Here is a 15,574-nt window from a genome sequence, read left to right on the forward strand (position 1 = left end):
TTGGCAGCTCAGGGATTCGATCTAGCAACCTTTCTGTTACTGGCCCAACTCTAACCACCTACCTGCCTACTACCTACCTACTATGCTTCATAATGTAAAATAATGTGACAGGTGAAATTAAGAACACAATATGCTTCATCTCCTAACATATTACTTTTTAAGTAAATACCTGCAGTCAGTTTGTGTAACAAAATACAAAAAAAAACATATTGAAAAACTTAAAAGAAAGTTTCAATGGTATTGAAAAACCATGCCGTGGCCGTTTCCAAATACCCCGGTATACGGTATGCCGCCCAAACCTACCTTCTACCCTGAAGACAGTTATCATTCTGTCTTACTGGCTACACAAAGTGAATGGAAGAGAAATGTGTGCACTACACAGACATACAGGGGAACTATTGCTGGAAATTAATTGGCAGATAGTGTTACATTTGGCTTTTTTAGGCCAACTGGAACTAACTAGGGATGGGATAATGTCAATGTGGATAGATGGGCTGCGAGCGACCGGATGGAGACCCCTGCAGTAAAGCATGCAGCGAGCTCATCGTGTGACTGAAACCTGAGAGAGTGAGTAGGTCCATACCTGGAGGAGAGGGGTCCGAGGGGGGTCCTGAAGCAGGGCACACCCCGCGGCCTTCGTTTCCTGAAGGCCTGCTCCATGAGCTTGCCCTCTGAGGATGGGTCTATCCTCCAGAACGAGCCCTTGCCTGGTTCCTCCTGCGATCTGGCTACTTTAATAAAGTAGCGGTTCAGTGACAGATTGTGACGGATCGAGTTCTACAACAGAATACGCCGTCGTGTTAGTACGAACACACTGCAGCCAAGGCTGTTATTCACGTCACATTTCAATGGCACATGCTCAAAAACAACAAGGAAACAGATGGGATAAGCCATGTTCCGCCCTTCAGTTTGAAGCCAAAGTGAATGTGTACTTTTACAAGGTTGCATATTAGTCAAAGCACATCTTAATATACAATGCCTTCAGAAAGTATTCATACCCCTTTACTTATTCCACATTTTGTTGTGTTACAGCTCGAATTCAAAATGTATTTAAAAAGTCTCACCCATCTACACACAATAAACCGGTTTTTAGAAATATTTGCTAACAGATTGAAAATTAAATAGTAATCAAATTTACATAATTATTCACAAGCGAGTTAATACTTTGGCAGCAATTAAGGCTTTGAGTCTTTCTGGGTACGTCTCTAAGAACTTTCCACACCTGGATTGTGCAACACTTGCCCATTATTCTTTTCAAAATCCTTCAAGCTCTGTCAAAATTGGTTGTTGATCATTGCTAGACAACCATTTTCAGGTCTTGCCATAGATTTAAAGCAGATTTAAGTCAAAACTGTAACTCCGCCACATTCACAGCCTACTTGGTAAGCAACTCCAGTGAAGATTTGGCCTTGTTTTAGATTACTATCCTGCTGAAAGGTGAATTCATCTCCCAGTGTCGGAGAGAAACAGGTTTTCCTCAAAGACCCTCGACCTCAAAACCAGTTCCACTGCATTTTTTCCATCGTTCCCCTCTAATCAGGAACTGATTTAGACCTGGGCAATTAATTATCAGGTAGAACTGTAAACCAGGAGGCTCTGGAACTCATAAGGTAAGAGTACCCCTGCTCTAGTATTATGCCTGTGTTTAGCTCCATTCCATTTATTCCCCAGTTCTTAACAATTACAATCATACCCATAATATGATGCAGCCACCACTATGCTTGAAAATATAGAGTGTGGTACTCAGTAATGTGGTGTATTGGATTTGCCCCAAACACTTTGTATTCAGGACAAAAAGTGAATTGCTTTGGCAAGTATTACTTTAGTGCCTATTTGAAAACAGGATGAATGTTCTGGTATATTTTTTATTCTGTACAGACATCTTTTCCCTCTGTCAATTAAGTTAGTATTGTGGAGTAACTACAATGTTGATCCATGTTGAAACAAGAAAATGTGGAAAAAAATCAAGGGGCTATGCTCTGGTTTTTGAGATATTTCAAATAAAACCATGTGGTGGAATCCTAATGCTATTCAAAACAGGTTCAGATCTTTTCCCTCACATGCACCATTTTCAATGAAATTATTTGTATTGAAAGACGCCATTTCTCACCTGCCAGCCTTTGTCTGCAGTCCTGTAGTAGGGGTAGTTTTTGGTGATGTGAGTGTATATTCCGTTTAGTGTGAGCTGCTTGTCCTGTGCCATTGTAATGGCTTGGACAATCAGTTGCGCATATGAGTATGGCGGTTTGGAATCATCCTAAAGGGAAGAAGAGGAAGGAAGAAAGGGTGTCATTTACTTGGTAGCATAGCACATATTGTGAGCAATGGCACTGGAGGGAATAGCAGCCGTTTCACAGGCTCCTGGCCAATTGAACTATTTTGTGTTTTTGGGCGTTGATCTTAACTTTTTTGTACATAATGTTTACGTCAATGTTTACACCATCGTTTCCTATGACTGAAAAGAGCTTCTGGAAACCAGCAAATCCATCACCAACCTCGATTTGGATGAGGACTTTTAGTGCAATGAGTCGAAGGACATATTGATTATCCCAGACCAGGCCCAAATCTCTGACACTAAGTAGGTGGCGCTACTGGCTAACATGCAATCACTGGACGAGCTCTCTTTGAGACTATCCCATCAACGTGATCTGAAAAACTAATATCCTGTGTTTCTCTGAAGTCGTGGTGGAACAAGGAAAATATTAATCTAGCTGATTTTTCTATGCATCGGCATGACAGAACGGCGGCATCGGGAAAGCTCGGGGGAGGGGGTGTACGTCTGAGGTTTTGCTCACGTTAGAATTCCTTATGATAAGCTGTAGACCATACTATTTACCAAGAGAGTTATCATTATATTTTTCTACCACCATAAACCGATGTTGGCAATAAGACTGGACTCAATGAGCTGTATAAGACCGACCATAAGCAAACAAGAAAATGCTCAGCCAGAGGTGGCATTCCTAGTGGCCGTGATTTTAATGCAGGAAACTGAAATACGTTTTACCTCATTTGTACCAGCATGTCACCTGTACAACTAGAGGTGAAAAAAAAAACTCTAGATCACCTTTACTCCAAACACAGAAATGCATATACATCCCTCTCTCCTTTTAGCAAATCTGACCATACCTCTATCCTCTTGATTCCTGTTTACAAGCAAAAGCTCACTCAAGTGACCGGAAGTGGTCCGTGAAGCAGATGCTAAGCTACAGGACTGTTTTGAAGGCCCAGACTGGAATATGTACCATGATTCAGCCGATGGCATCAGTCACTGGCATCATTAATAAGTGCATCGACAATCTTCCCAGGGACTGCGGTTGAAAATTTGCCGACTGGCTAAAACCGGCACTTTGACTGAAACGTTGATTAATGTGCACTGTCCCTGTAAAAATTAAACAAACTCAAAATGACTTGCCCACAGTGACCGTACGTAAAAATCCCAACCAGAAGACATGGATTACTGGCAACATCAGCACTGAGCTAAAGGCTAGAGTTGCTGCTTTCAGGGAGCGGGACACAAACCCAAATGCTTGTAAGGAATTTCACTACACCCTCCGACAAACCATCAAACAAGCAAAGCGTCAATACAGAACTAAGATCAAATCGTACTACACCAGCTCACGTCGGATGTGGTAGGGCTTACAAACTATCACAGGTTACGAAGGGAAAGCTAGCCATGAGCTGCCCAGTGATATGAGCCTACCAGACGAGCTAAACGCTTTCTATGCTTGCTTTGAGGCAAGATACACTGAACCATCTGTTTCAAATGACTGTGTGATCACACTCCATAGCCAATGTGAGTAAGACCTTTAAACAGGTAAACATTCACAAGGCCAGACAGATTACCAGGACACGTCCTCAGAGCATGAGCTGCCAAGCAGGAAAAGGTCTTCACTGATATGTTCAACCTCTCCCTGTAATACATACATGTTTCAAGCAGACCACAATTCTGCCCTACCAATCAAAAAGGCAGTAACTGCTCATTTGGTCAAAAATGAGTTACCGTAATTTCCGGACTATAAGCCGCAACTTTATTCCCATGCTTTGAACCTCGCGGTTTATACAATGACGTGGCTAATTTATGAATTTTTCCCGCTTTCACAAGATTCATGCTGCCAAAAAACTGAGCACAGTCACATAATATGACGTAAATCGATTGCGCTCAAACTTCCCATCATTCTGATTACGGTAGTAATTTTGTCACCCTCATCATGGCAAAGACACGGAGAAATGCATATGATGCAGCTTTCAAGTTGAAGGCGATCGATCTGGCTGTTGGAAAAGGAAATAGAGCTGCTGCACGGGAACTTGGCCTTAATGAGTCGATGATAAGATGTTGGAAAGCAGCGTGAGGAACTGACTCAGTGCAAAAAGATAACAGCTTTCAGAGGGAAGAAAAGCAGATGGCCCAAAGTATTTGCAGCCATTCGACATCAGTGTAAATCATGCATTTAAGGTGGCACTCCTTGTTCAGTGGGAGGCTTGGATGACAAGTGGGGAGAAATCCTTCACTAAAACGGGCCGCATGCGAAGAGCAACTTATGGTCAAGTCTGCCAGTGGGTCCTGACAGCGTGGAGCATTGTCAAAAAATCCACTATCATTAACAGGTTTCGAAAGGCTGTACTGCTGCGTGTTGAAGGGGCAGCATGAGCTCAGCGGGGTATTTGCCTCCGGATGAAAGTGACGAGAGCGACAATGAAAACGATCCAACATCGGATGAAGCAATTCTGAGGCTATTCAACTCCGACACCGAAGGAGATGGCTTCAGTGGTTTCAGTGCACAGGAGGAGGAAGATAGTGACCAATGACTTTCTTGGTAGGCCACTGTTAATTTTTGTTACAAGCCGTGTTTCGTTTAAAGGCTGTGTAAAGTTAATTTGTTTCAATGTACCGGTAGGCACCTGCGGCTTATAGACATGTGCGGCTTATTTATGTACAAAATACATTTTTTTTTTAAATAATTCAGTGGGTGCGGTTTATATTCGTGGACTAGAGGAAACGTAGAGGTGAGCACACTCCCATTCACATCGACAGGGCTGTAGTGGAGTGGACCGAGAGGTTCAAGTTCATCTGTGTCCACATCACGAAGGATCTATCATCGTCCAAACACACCAACAGTCGTGAAGAGGGCACGACAACGCCTCTTCCCCCTCAGGAGGCCGAAAAGATTTGGCATGGGCCCTCAGATCCTTTAAAAGTTCTACAGCTGCACCATCAACAGCATCTTGACTCACTTGGGGCCTCTCTACCAGGCTGTGTCAGAGGAAGGCCCAAAACATTGTCAAAGACAGCCACCCACCCAAGCCAGACTTGTTCTCTCTGCTACTGCACGGCAAGCAGTACCGATGCACCAAGTCTGACATCAACAGGACCTTTCTACCCCCGAGACATAAGACATCTAAACAAGACTGTTAAATAGCTACCAGGACTAACTGCATTCACCCTTTTTTGCACTTAGTCACTAACTTTGTTTTGCACATCTGCTGCTGCCCATTATCTATCCTGTTGCCGAGTCACTTTATCCCTACCTGTGTGTACATTACATAGCTACCTCAATTACCTCGTACCCTTGTACGACTCGGTACGGGTACTCCCTATATGTATAGCCATGCTATTTCTAATTCAATGGGTTTTTATTCTTCGTGTCTCTCAATTTTGTATATTATTTTTCCTCTCATCTTTAACTCTGCATTGTTGGAAAATAATCCATAAGTAAGCATTTCACTGTTAGTCTACGAAGCATGTGACAAATTACATTTGATGACAACCATGGGTTTGTTTTATCACATGCATCAGTTAAAATGCCAAAACAGGCACACATGACGACCTTTCCTCTCCAATTAATTCAAGTGTGCACTTATTTAAAAAGGGCAATCTGCAGTTGCAGTACCCATTGATTCTTGAAGAATATAACTTATAAATGCCTCGAGCTTAGTTCAACTGTCATACCCCATCCAAACAAACTTGTTAAACTCCAATGTTAGTAAACAAAGTAGTGTTGAGCAATTAACCGAAACAGATATGTTTTTGTTTTTTTTTACCAATAGAGATATCAGATCAAGTCCAAACTGTGTGATATGGTAGTTGTAGTTTCCAACAGGACAATATTCTACATATATTAGCACAGTAATTAACCAACATGACCATAAACTATTTCACGCCTACTTGTCCAGTCTGTGTGGGGCACCCAGAGGGAGAGAAGAGACAGAAGACATGTGAGTGAGAGGCATAGGGAGCAGTTGCTTTGGGAGGTATCTCTACCTGAAAATACATGCTCTAAGTGATTGATAGTTGATATTCAGAAGTTGTAAAAGTATGCCTTATTTACTCAAGAACTTTTAAAATACATTTTGTCAAACAGCAGCTCTATAGAGATGACTTGGAATAAAAAAAAGTCATCAAATAAAACAAAATGTAATATACCCAACAACTGAACTATTTTAAATATTTATAAAGTAAATATAAAGTGATTATTTTTTAATAATAGAACCAAAACGAAAAGCACTAATCACTCAGCACTAGAGTTGCAAAGCAGCGGAAACTTTCCAGAAATTTTCCATGGGAAGTTATGCCCAGGAATTTTGCTTCAATTCTTTTTTTTTTCCTTTAAAAAAAGTTAACTTATAACAGTGAACCTTTGAGAGATACACATAAGGCAATTCTAGGTCTTGTGGCATATTTTGGTTAAACTATCCCCAATTCAATGGAGTTGCAACCCTCTGCATGCACAGTGCATTCTTCCATCACATGTACAGCTGATTCTCAAGATCTTGCACACTAATGAGATGCTACTTGAGCCCACACTACTACACTGTATGAGCCAAGGACTACATGCTTTCTGGTAAGTTTTGATTACAATACTGGGTGGGGTGAGTATATTTTATATGACACGTGATTTTTTTGTTAACTAGTAAACAGTAGCCTACAGCAAAGTGTTTAAATCATTTCTAACTTGTTAACAATTTCTGCTAGTTAGTTTTTGCTACCATGTGGGTTTTTAGCTTGCTTGAGCCTGCTAACTGAGGAGTGTTAAGCCACCTGTTTCCATGTATGTTTAATTTTAAAACATCTCACAAAGGAGTTGTTTAATCTAACTGCTTAACTATTTATCTGTACATGGAATTGTATGTTTTTTTAACTCATTTTTTTCTAATCTTTACAGGAAAATGCCACGGGCACTGATGTGTGGAGACATTTCACTGCAGCTAATGTAGAAGGAAAAGCTGTGTACATTTGCAAATACGGTGTCAAATCGTATGTGAAAAATGCACCAAAGAAGCAGAATCATCTGGCCAAGTGCATAAAATTTCCTCAGTGATCACAAACAACCTCTGACAAAAGTCCCTCTACTTCTATTCGAGGTGAAAATGATGATTCAGACACCTTAACACAATTCCTCCTGGAGTCAGTATTTTTTACTCAATGGAGGAACGTAGTCAGTGAAATGCTGATTAATGTCTTGCTCGAGCTGTGTAACGCAACTGGTGCTCACAGGCTATGTGTATTGGAAGAGATTTCTGAATGTTAGTCGCCCAGCATACACCCCTCCAACCAGACATGCTTTATCTACTCATTTGCTGGATGCAGAGATCAGAGATCAAGTGAAGGTCAAGCAAATCATAGAGAAAGCATACTATTTCAATCATCTCTGATGGGTGGTCGAATGTTCAAGGGCAAGGAATAATTAACCACATCTCCATCCCTCAACCAGTATTCTACAAGAGCACAGACACAAGGGACAACAAACACACTGTTATCTACATTGCAGATGAGCTGAAGGCAGTCATCAATGACCTTGGAACACAGAAGGTATTTGCACTGGTGACAGACAATGCTGCGAACATGAAGGCTGCTTGGTCTAAAGTGGATAGTCCTACCCTCACATTACACCCATTGGCTGTGCTGCTCATGCATTGATGAATCTGGTCCTCAAGGACATCATAGCACTGAAAACAATGGATACACACTACAAGAGAGCCAAAGAAATGGTTAGGTATGTGAAGGGTCATCAAGTTATAGCAGCAATCTACCTCACCAAGCAAAGTGAGAAGAATAAGAGCACCACATTGAAGCTGCCCAACACGTCATCATGTTTGACAGTCTCCTGGAGGGGAAGGAGTCTCTCCAAGAACATATCACAGTCTGCCGATATAGACAGCCCCTTCAAGAGGATCCTCCTGGGTAATGTATTTTGGGAGAGAGTGGTAAGCAGCCTGAAACCTAAAACAGTAGCCATTGCACGGATTGAGGGAGACAATGCCATCCTGTCTGATGTTCAGACTCTGCTTGCAGATGTAAGAGAAGAAATCCATACTGCCCTGCCCACTTCACTGTTGCTCCAAGCAGAGGAAAATGCAGTTCTGAAATACATCAGAAAGCATGAAGGCTTCTGCCTGAAGCCCATACACACCACCACATACGTTGGACCCCAAGTATGCCGGCAAGAGCATCCTGTCAGGTGCAGAGATCAACCTATGGTGTCATCGCTACAGTGTCTCGCCACCTTGGCCTTGATGAGGGCAAGGTTATTTGCAGTCTAGCGAGCTAAACTTCCAAGCAAGGGCTTCGGCATGGTGAAGCAGTCATGCCAACATATCTCATCAGCCACCTGGTGGAAAGGACTTTGTGGATATGAGGCTCTTTCCCCTGTTGCCTCCATCATCCTCCAAATCCCACCAACATCAGCCGCCTCAGAGCGCAACGGGTCCTTGTTTGGGAACACACACCAAAGCACGCAACAGGCTGACCCATACAAGGGCTGAAACAAATTGGTGACCATCCAGGCAAATTTGAGGGTTCTTGAGCCTGACAACAAGTCATCCTCAACAAGGTTGGAAAGTGACTGAAGATGAGGCCTCAGATTCTGATGTTCAAGAGGTGGACATTGAGGAGATCCAGGGAGAAGACAGAAGCCTGAGAGGAAGACAACCAAAGCTTTAGTTTCTAGACTATCATTTTACAGATGTATGATGAAAAAAAGTTGTTTGGGAGATACGATGGATCATTGGAGATCATTCAATATTCCTCTTTTGTTGTTCAGTGAAATCATCCCATGTGAAAAGTCATTTAAAGTTCAATTTATTGAATTTATTGAATAAAATTCTCTATTGGAAGGATTTAAACATTTGCTATTATGTCTACTTATGATAAGGTAAAGGGTTTATGTTTCTGTCTCCATATGATATGGTAAATATATCCAAAGCAAAAAAACATTTAAATGGCATTAATATTAATTTGCATAGATATCCGTTAATTACCATATAGTCCCGTTAATTCCCACAGAAAGTTTCCACCTCTGAATATTCCCCAAAATGTGCAACCCTAAAAAGTAAATGTAAACAAACACTGTACACCCTCATAACATTAAAGCTATATTGATATCATGGTTGGTCAATTCTTGCATCCATAGCTCCATCTATAAATTTGAGAGTGGTTACATTTCTCCAGCTCCATCCCTCAGCTTTTTACCAAAACAGTGGCAGGGATAACATTTTATGTTTTCAACTGCTGATTGCCACTAAATTAAAAATGCCAGTTTCAGACACAGATGAATTTAAGCCTAGCCTTAGACTAAAAGCATGTTCAATGGAGATGCTCTGTATGTGGTGCTCACCTTGGGGCTGTCCCCTCCTGAGGCCTCCTTGTCGTTCTCTGACTGGGAGTTGTCGTTTATGAGCTGTAGCTCTGCAGAGCTGACGATGCGACCCATCCTGTAGCCGGAAAAGCCCGCTCCCCTGGGACTGGAGGGGCACGAGTTGGCAGCACTGTGGGGAAGAAGAGGACCAGACTGTTAGTCACCAAGTCTCTGCCAGCATGATGACAAACACAGTACATATCAAATTATCTGACTAAGAATAATGCAATACTTTTAGGCTACAAACAAAACTGCATAATTGATCCACTGATGACCTCAGTTGCTTTTTTAGAAATCAAGCAATGGTTTACATCAATATTATTTTTTCCATTCTTCACTGTATCTGGAGCAGTTCCATCATCGGTGCAATGTGCCGTAGCTGATTGGCAGATGTGCTAGTAGGAATTCATGGGTGATTCGCACTAGAGGTCGACCAAGTAATCTAATGGCAAATTAATTGGGGCCGATTTCAAGTGTTCATAAATCGGTAATCGGCATTTTTGGACGCCAATTATATTGCAATCCACGAGGAGACTGCATGACAGGCTGACCACCTGTTACGTGAGTGCAGGCAGCAAGGATCCATGGTAAGTTGCTAGCTAGCATTAAACTTATCTTATATTTTAAAAAAATCTTATCACTAGTTAACTACACATGGTTGATGACATTACTAGTTTAACAAGCTTGTCCTGTGTTACATATAATCAATGCGGTGCCTGAAATTGTGTCACTTCTCTTGTGTTCAGTGGAAGCAGAGTCAGGGTATATATATGCAGCAGTTTGGGACGCATGGGAGGAAAAGTTCTTCATGTTTAAACAGCAATTTTTATCATCGGTTTTCCGTTAAAACGATAGGAAGAAAATAACTCCACGTGAATTCAGCTGCGCTGCTGCTAAAACCATTTTGGGTCTCACGGTGTGCCCCTTTCAGATGGTTAAGCACTGCACCTGTACTACCATTACTGTACTTCAATTCCACCTCACAAAATGTGCATTTCCTTCTCATTCACTTCTCAAAACATTGCCATACAGGGCTTCAGTGCTGTCGCTTGCCTTTCTCTGCTATTTCTCCAACTGTTAACGATGATGACGCAGTGGTGGACAGTTCCCGCCAAAACATTTGACTCAGACTTGCACGTCAACTCCCCATTTCTGGAGAGTTAAGATTCAATTCCGCTAAGAATTTGATTACAACTGAGCACAATTAACAATATTTGAGATATTAAAGCTAGAATCCTTCAAATGTTCCAGGCGCTCCTAAACAAAATGGCCAGGTCGCACAGAAAAATATTTAGGCGCATATGCGCACTGTAGAGCCCTGGATTAGTTACCATACTTCAGAGAACAGAATCACTTGCATCTTTCATAGCGAGTTAGCGAGGGACGGAGAGAGAGGGGAGGAGCACAGTATAGGCAGGTCAGCCACCAGGCAGAAAGAGGACAAAAACAGCTGAGAAGTTGAGCCAAGCACGCACTTCAACACTCTTCGATGTTGCGGAAATTTACCCACTATGCAGTTTACTTTCTGCAGCTAAGTCATATCGTTGAGTCAACCTTTACACAACTTTCCCCAGGCCTATATAGCAGATCGTCTAGTTTGGCAAAAACACAAAATACGTTGTGTGATAACTGCAATGTGAATTTAAAAATGTTTCCTAACATTAAGAATCCCAATTTTCATTTAAACGTTCACACCCCTAGTGTTGATTTAGTTATTGTTGGCTAAATTAACAACCTATTTTTCCTGTCTAAAACTACTACGATAATGAAATGCACTGGAAAAAACTATAACAAATTAATTTCCATTTTAGTCTACGAAAATGTGAAGAGGAGAATTCCACATCCATTCGTCTCACATTTCATTTGACATGAAGCTCCTTTTCAACTGTTTTGCATGCCTGCGTGTAGAATATTTCATTCAATCCTCTCATTACAGATTTGAGCTGCACGGTCTGATTGAGTTGATCTGCCAGGCTCTCCCACACAGTTTCCAGGTGGTCACTTCAGCCACTCGTTCAATCTTTTAAACTGATGCGAAGCCAGGACAGTAGGCTTGTGCGGTATACAGATTTTCATTGTCATACAGTCCTTTTCTCGTTCTAGGATTTACGGTATTACCAGCATAGCACAGGTGCTACAAACAAGAAAATTCAACTAGGCTTCTTACCAGAATGCTAACAAAAATGAGCAAACTAATTGCAAAATGCCAACGAGCAAAACAAACTAAATTACAAAGACCAGCAAATACAGCTCATAAAGTTAAACAAAAGTAGCTACCGAATGTCATTTTTGATCTGTATGGACATTTACAAGTGAAAGCGAACGAGAGAAACTGTGCAAATGAACAAAGTTGGGATGCTTGCTTTCCAAAGGAAGAGAAGCATGTGTACATGGACCAGATGGGGGGAGAAAAAAAAAAAAAAAAAAAAAAAAAAAAAAACCACGAGTAGAAAACAGGGGGAAAATGGCAGCTGTACAGACCTCATCTAGCGTTCTGACTTCTGTCAGAAAGCCAATATAAGATATCTGATGGCTTCATCACCTCATGTGCGCCGCACAACAGAGACTCGCCAATCGATATAGAATGCTGTGGACTCACCACATGGCTTTCTCCAATTGTGCTACTTACAAACAAACACGTGACTGGCTCAACTGTTCTGGGGAACTACGGTAAGCTTCATCACGTAAAATAATGTTTTGAAAAATCCTCCCGTGGATTCTTCCAAATACCACCCAAGCCTACAGGACACTTGACTTGTAACTAACCTTTCCTATGGAAAAAACAAATGCTATTTGTTGAATATTAGTAGTACAGTAATACTCCCGGCATTTTTGTAAAGCTCAATTTCCCCCCTTTAAGAAATATGCATATGATGGAAGTTAGAGGTAGCCTAAATATTCATAATTTAAAACGGGGGAAAAATGCACTTACTATGTGACCTAAATGGCTGTGACTTAAAATAGACAAACTGCCCAGAGTTTTAGTCGACTAATAATAACTAACAAAGGGTGAAATTACTAAAAATGTGACTGAGAATAAAAGGTATTAAAACTAAAACAGCTGTCAAAATTAACATTGCTAGGAGCTATGTGTTTTCAGTCAACACGCACACAGCAGCTAAGTGAAGGCTGCCAATGGCTACACACAGACTAGGCTTAACAAGTACACACAATAAAGCTGTGTTGGACAGATTGTGTGGGTTAGGAGGTGACCTAAGCTGCAAGCTGAGCCTGGTTCACAGCTTCACCTAGAGTTCAATAAACTAAGCATTAGCCGCCAGGCCAGTATGATAATAAGTTATCTCAAGGTTAACTGAGGCCCAGGCCTACTGTTACTGTACCTGATGGTGCCGGTGGGTGAGGGCAGGGGGCTTATGAGGTGGGCGATGTTGTCTGGAATGTTTATGGTGAGTGGAGAGATGTGGACTGGTTTTACTGGAGACTCAGGCGCCTCACGCTTCTCCCTCTTTCCACTGGACAGGGCTGTGAATGTGATCTTGATATTTGTGCTGGGAAACCTGAAAGTGCACCTGCAGAGAAAGAGACAAAAGGTTAAAATTCACCTACCACACAATGTAATGCAACCTTCCAGTCTGGCCTCTGAGCATCCACACACTACATGTTAATGTTTTTAAATGTATGTAAACTGTAAAAAACATTTTGTATGTAATCTCTTTTTCGTTATACACTACATTATATGGACACCTGCTCATCGAACATCTTATTCCAAAATCATGGACATTAATATAGAGTTGGTTCCCCTTTTGCTGCTATAACCCGTTTGGGATAGGGGGCAGTATTTTTACATTCGGATGAAAACCGTGCCCAGAGTAAACTGCTACTCAGGCCCATAAGCTAATATATGCATATTATTAGTAGATTTGGATAGAAAACACTGAAACTGTTTGAATGATGTCTGTGAGAATAACATAACTCACATGGCAGGCGAAAACCTGAGAAAAATCCAACCAGAAAGTGGGAAATCTGAGGTTTGTAGTATTTCAAGTCATTGCCTTTCGAACAGAAAGTGCAATCCTTCCTAAGGATTCCACTAGATGTCAACAGTCTTTAGAACCTTGTTTCAGGCTTCTACTATGAAGGGGGAGCGAATAAGAGCTGTTTGAATCAGGTGTCTGGCTGAATGCCTTGAGCTACGTCACGCGCGTGGCCGTGAGAGCGAGCTGTGTTCCTTTTTAATTTCTAAAGACAAAGGAATTGTCCGGTTGGAATATTATTGAAGATTTATTATAAAAACATCCTAAAGATTGATTCTATACATTGCTTGACTTGTTTCTACGAACTGTAATATAACCGTTTTGACTTTGTCTGGACTTGCCGCACCTTGTGAATTTCGATTAGTGAACTAAACACGCAAAAAAAGGAGGTATTTGGACATAAAGATTAACTTTATGAAACAAAACAAACGTTTATTGTGGAACTGGGAGTGCATTCTGATGAAGATCATCAAAGGTAAGTGAATATTTATAACACTATTTCTGCCTCCACAACATTGCAGGTATCTGTATGGCTTGTTTTTGTGGCTGAGCACGGTACTTGCATGGTGTGCTTTTTCCGTAAACCTTTTTGAAATCTGACACAGCGGTTGCATCAACCTCCCTAGGATATGTGGGACGCATCCCGACTGGCCAAAAGCCAGGGAAAATGCAGAGCGCCAAATTCAAATAAATTACTATAAAAATCAAACTTACATTAAATCACACATGCAAGATAGCAAATTAAAGCTACACTTGTTGTGAATCCAGCCAACATGTTAGATCTCAAAAAGTCTTTTTGGCGAAAGCAAACGATTCTATTATGTGAGGATAGCACCTCCGTAAACAAAGAGAAACCATATTTCACCCTGCAGGTGTGACACAAAACACAGAAATAAAAAATATAATTCATGCCTTACCTTTGACGCGCTTCTTTTGTTGGCACTCTCCAATATGTCCCATAAACATCACAAATGGTCCTTTTGTTCAATTAATTCCGTCGATATGTATCCAAATTGTCAATTTATTTGCCACGTTTGATCCAGAAAATCCCCGGTTCCAACTTGCTCAATGTGACTACAAAATATCTCAAAAGTTACCTGTAAACTTTTCCAAAACATTTCAAACTACTTTTGTAACACAACTTTAGGTATTTTTTTTACATAAATAATGGATAAGATTGAAGACGGGATGATCTGTGTTCAATACAGGAAGAAAACAAACTGAAGCATGCTTTCTGGTCATGCGACTCTAACAGTACACTTCAAGTGACCCTCGTTCAAGATGGCCATACTTCTTCATTACACAAAGCAATAACCTCAACCAATTTCTAAAGACTGTTGACATCCAGTGGAAGCAATAGGAACTTCAAGAAGGTCCCTTATAAATATGGATTCCCAATGAAAGCCCATTGAAGAGAGTGACCTCAAAAAACTAAATCTGAATGGTTTGTCCTCGGGGTTCCGCCTGCTAATTAAGTTCTGTTATACACAGACATGATTCAAATAGTTTTAGAAACTTCAGTGTTTTCTATCCAAATCTACTAATAAGCATATTATTAGTAGATTTGGATAGAAAACACTGAAGTTTCTAAAACTCTTACCTTCTGGGGATGAGTAGCAGGCAGTTGAATTTGGGCATGCATTTCATCCGGACGTGAAAATACTGCCCCGTCACCAAGACGTACATCTTTAATTCTATGCATAACACTTGTATATTTTATTAAAGTTTATGATGAGTATTTCTGTAAATTGCTGCGGCTCTCTGCAAATTCGACAGATGTTTGAGGCACAACATTACTGAACATAATGCGCCAATGTAAACAGATTTTTGGATATAAATATGAACTTTATCAAACAAAACATACATGTATTGTGTAACATTAACCTGTTGCTTCTACTCGGGACGCTTGCGTCCCAACTAGAGCTCTGGAAATGCAAATGCACTACG

The 15,574-nt window shown here is 41.1% G+C and overlaps 1 protein-coding gene across 1 annotated transcript in view; it reads right to left on the reverse strand.

Annotated features, from left to right (window-relative positions):
• The window catches only part of LOC115110712 (forkhead box protein K2-like), a 35,066-nt gene that overhangs the window by 9,876 nt on the left and 9,616 nt on the right, over nt 1-15,574 (reverse strand). The window contains exons 2-5 of the mRNA XM_029636573.2: nt 12,974-13,162; nt 9,612-9,762; nt 2,111-2,257; nt 584-777 (exon numbers count right to left, since the gene is read on the reverse strand). Of these exons, the coding sequence (XP_029492433.1) occupies nt 584-777; nt 2,111-2,257; nt 9,612-9,762; nt 12,974-13,162 (681 nt within the window). The remainder of the gene's footprint in view (nt 1-583; nt 778-2,110; nt 2,258-9,611; nt 9,763-12,973; nt 13,163-15,574) is intronic.

The sequence above is a fragment of the Oncorhynchus nerka genome, linkage group LG26 (assembly GCF_034236695.1).
Source record: "Oncorhynchus nerka isolate Pitt River linkage group LG26, Oner_Uvic_2.0, whole genome shotgun sequence".
Classification (NCBI taxonomy): Eukaryota; Metazoa; Chordata; class Actinopteri; order Salmoniformes; family Salmonidae; genus Oncorhynchus; species Oncorhynchus nerka.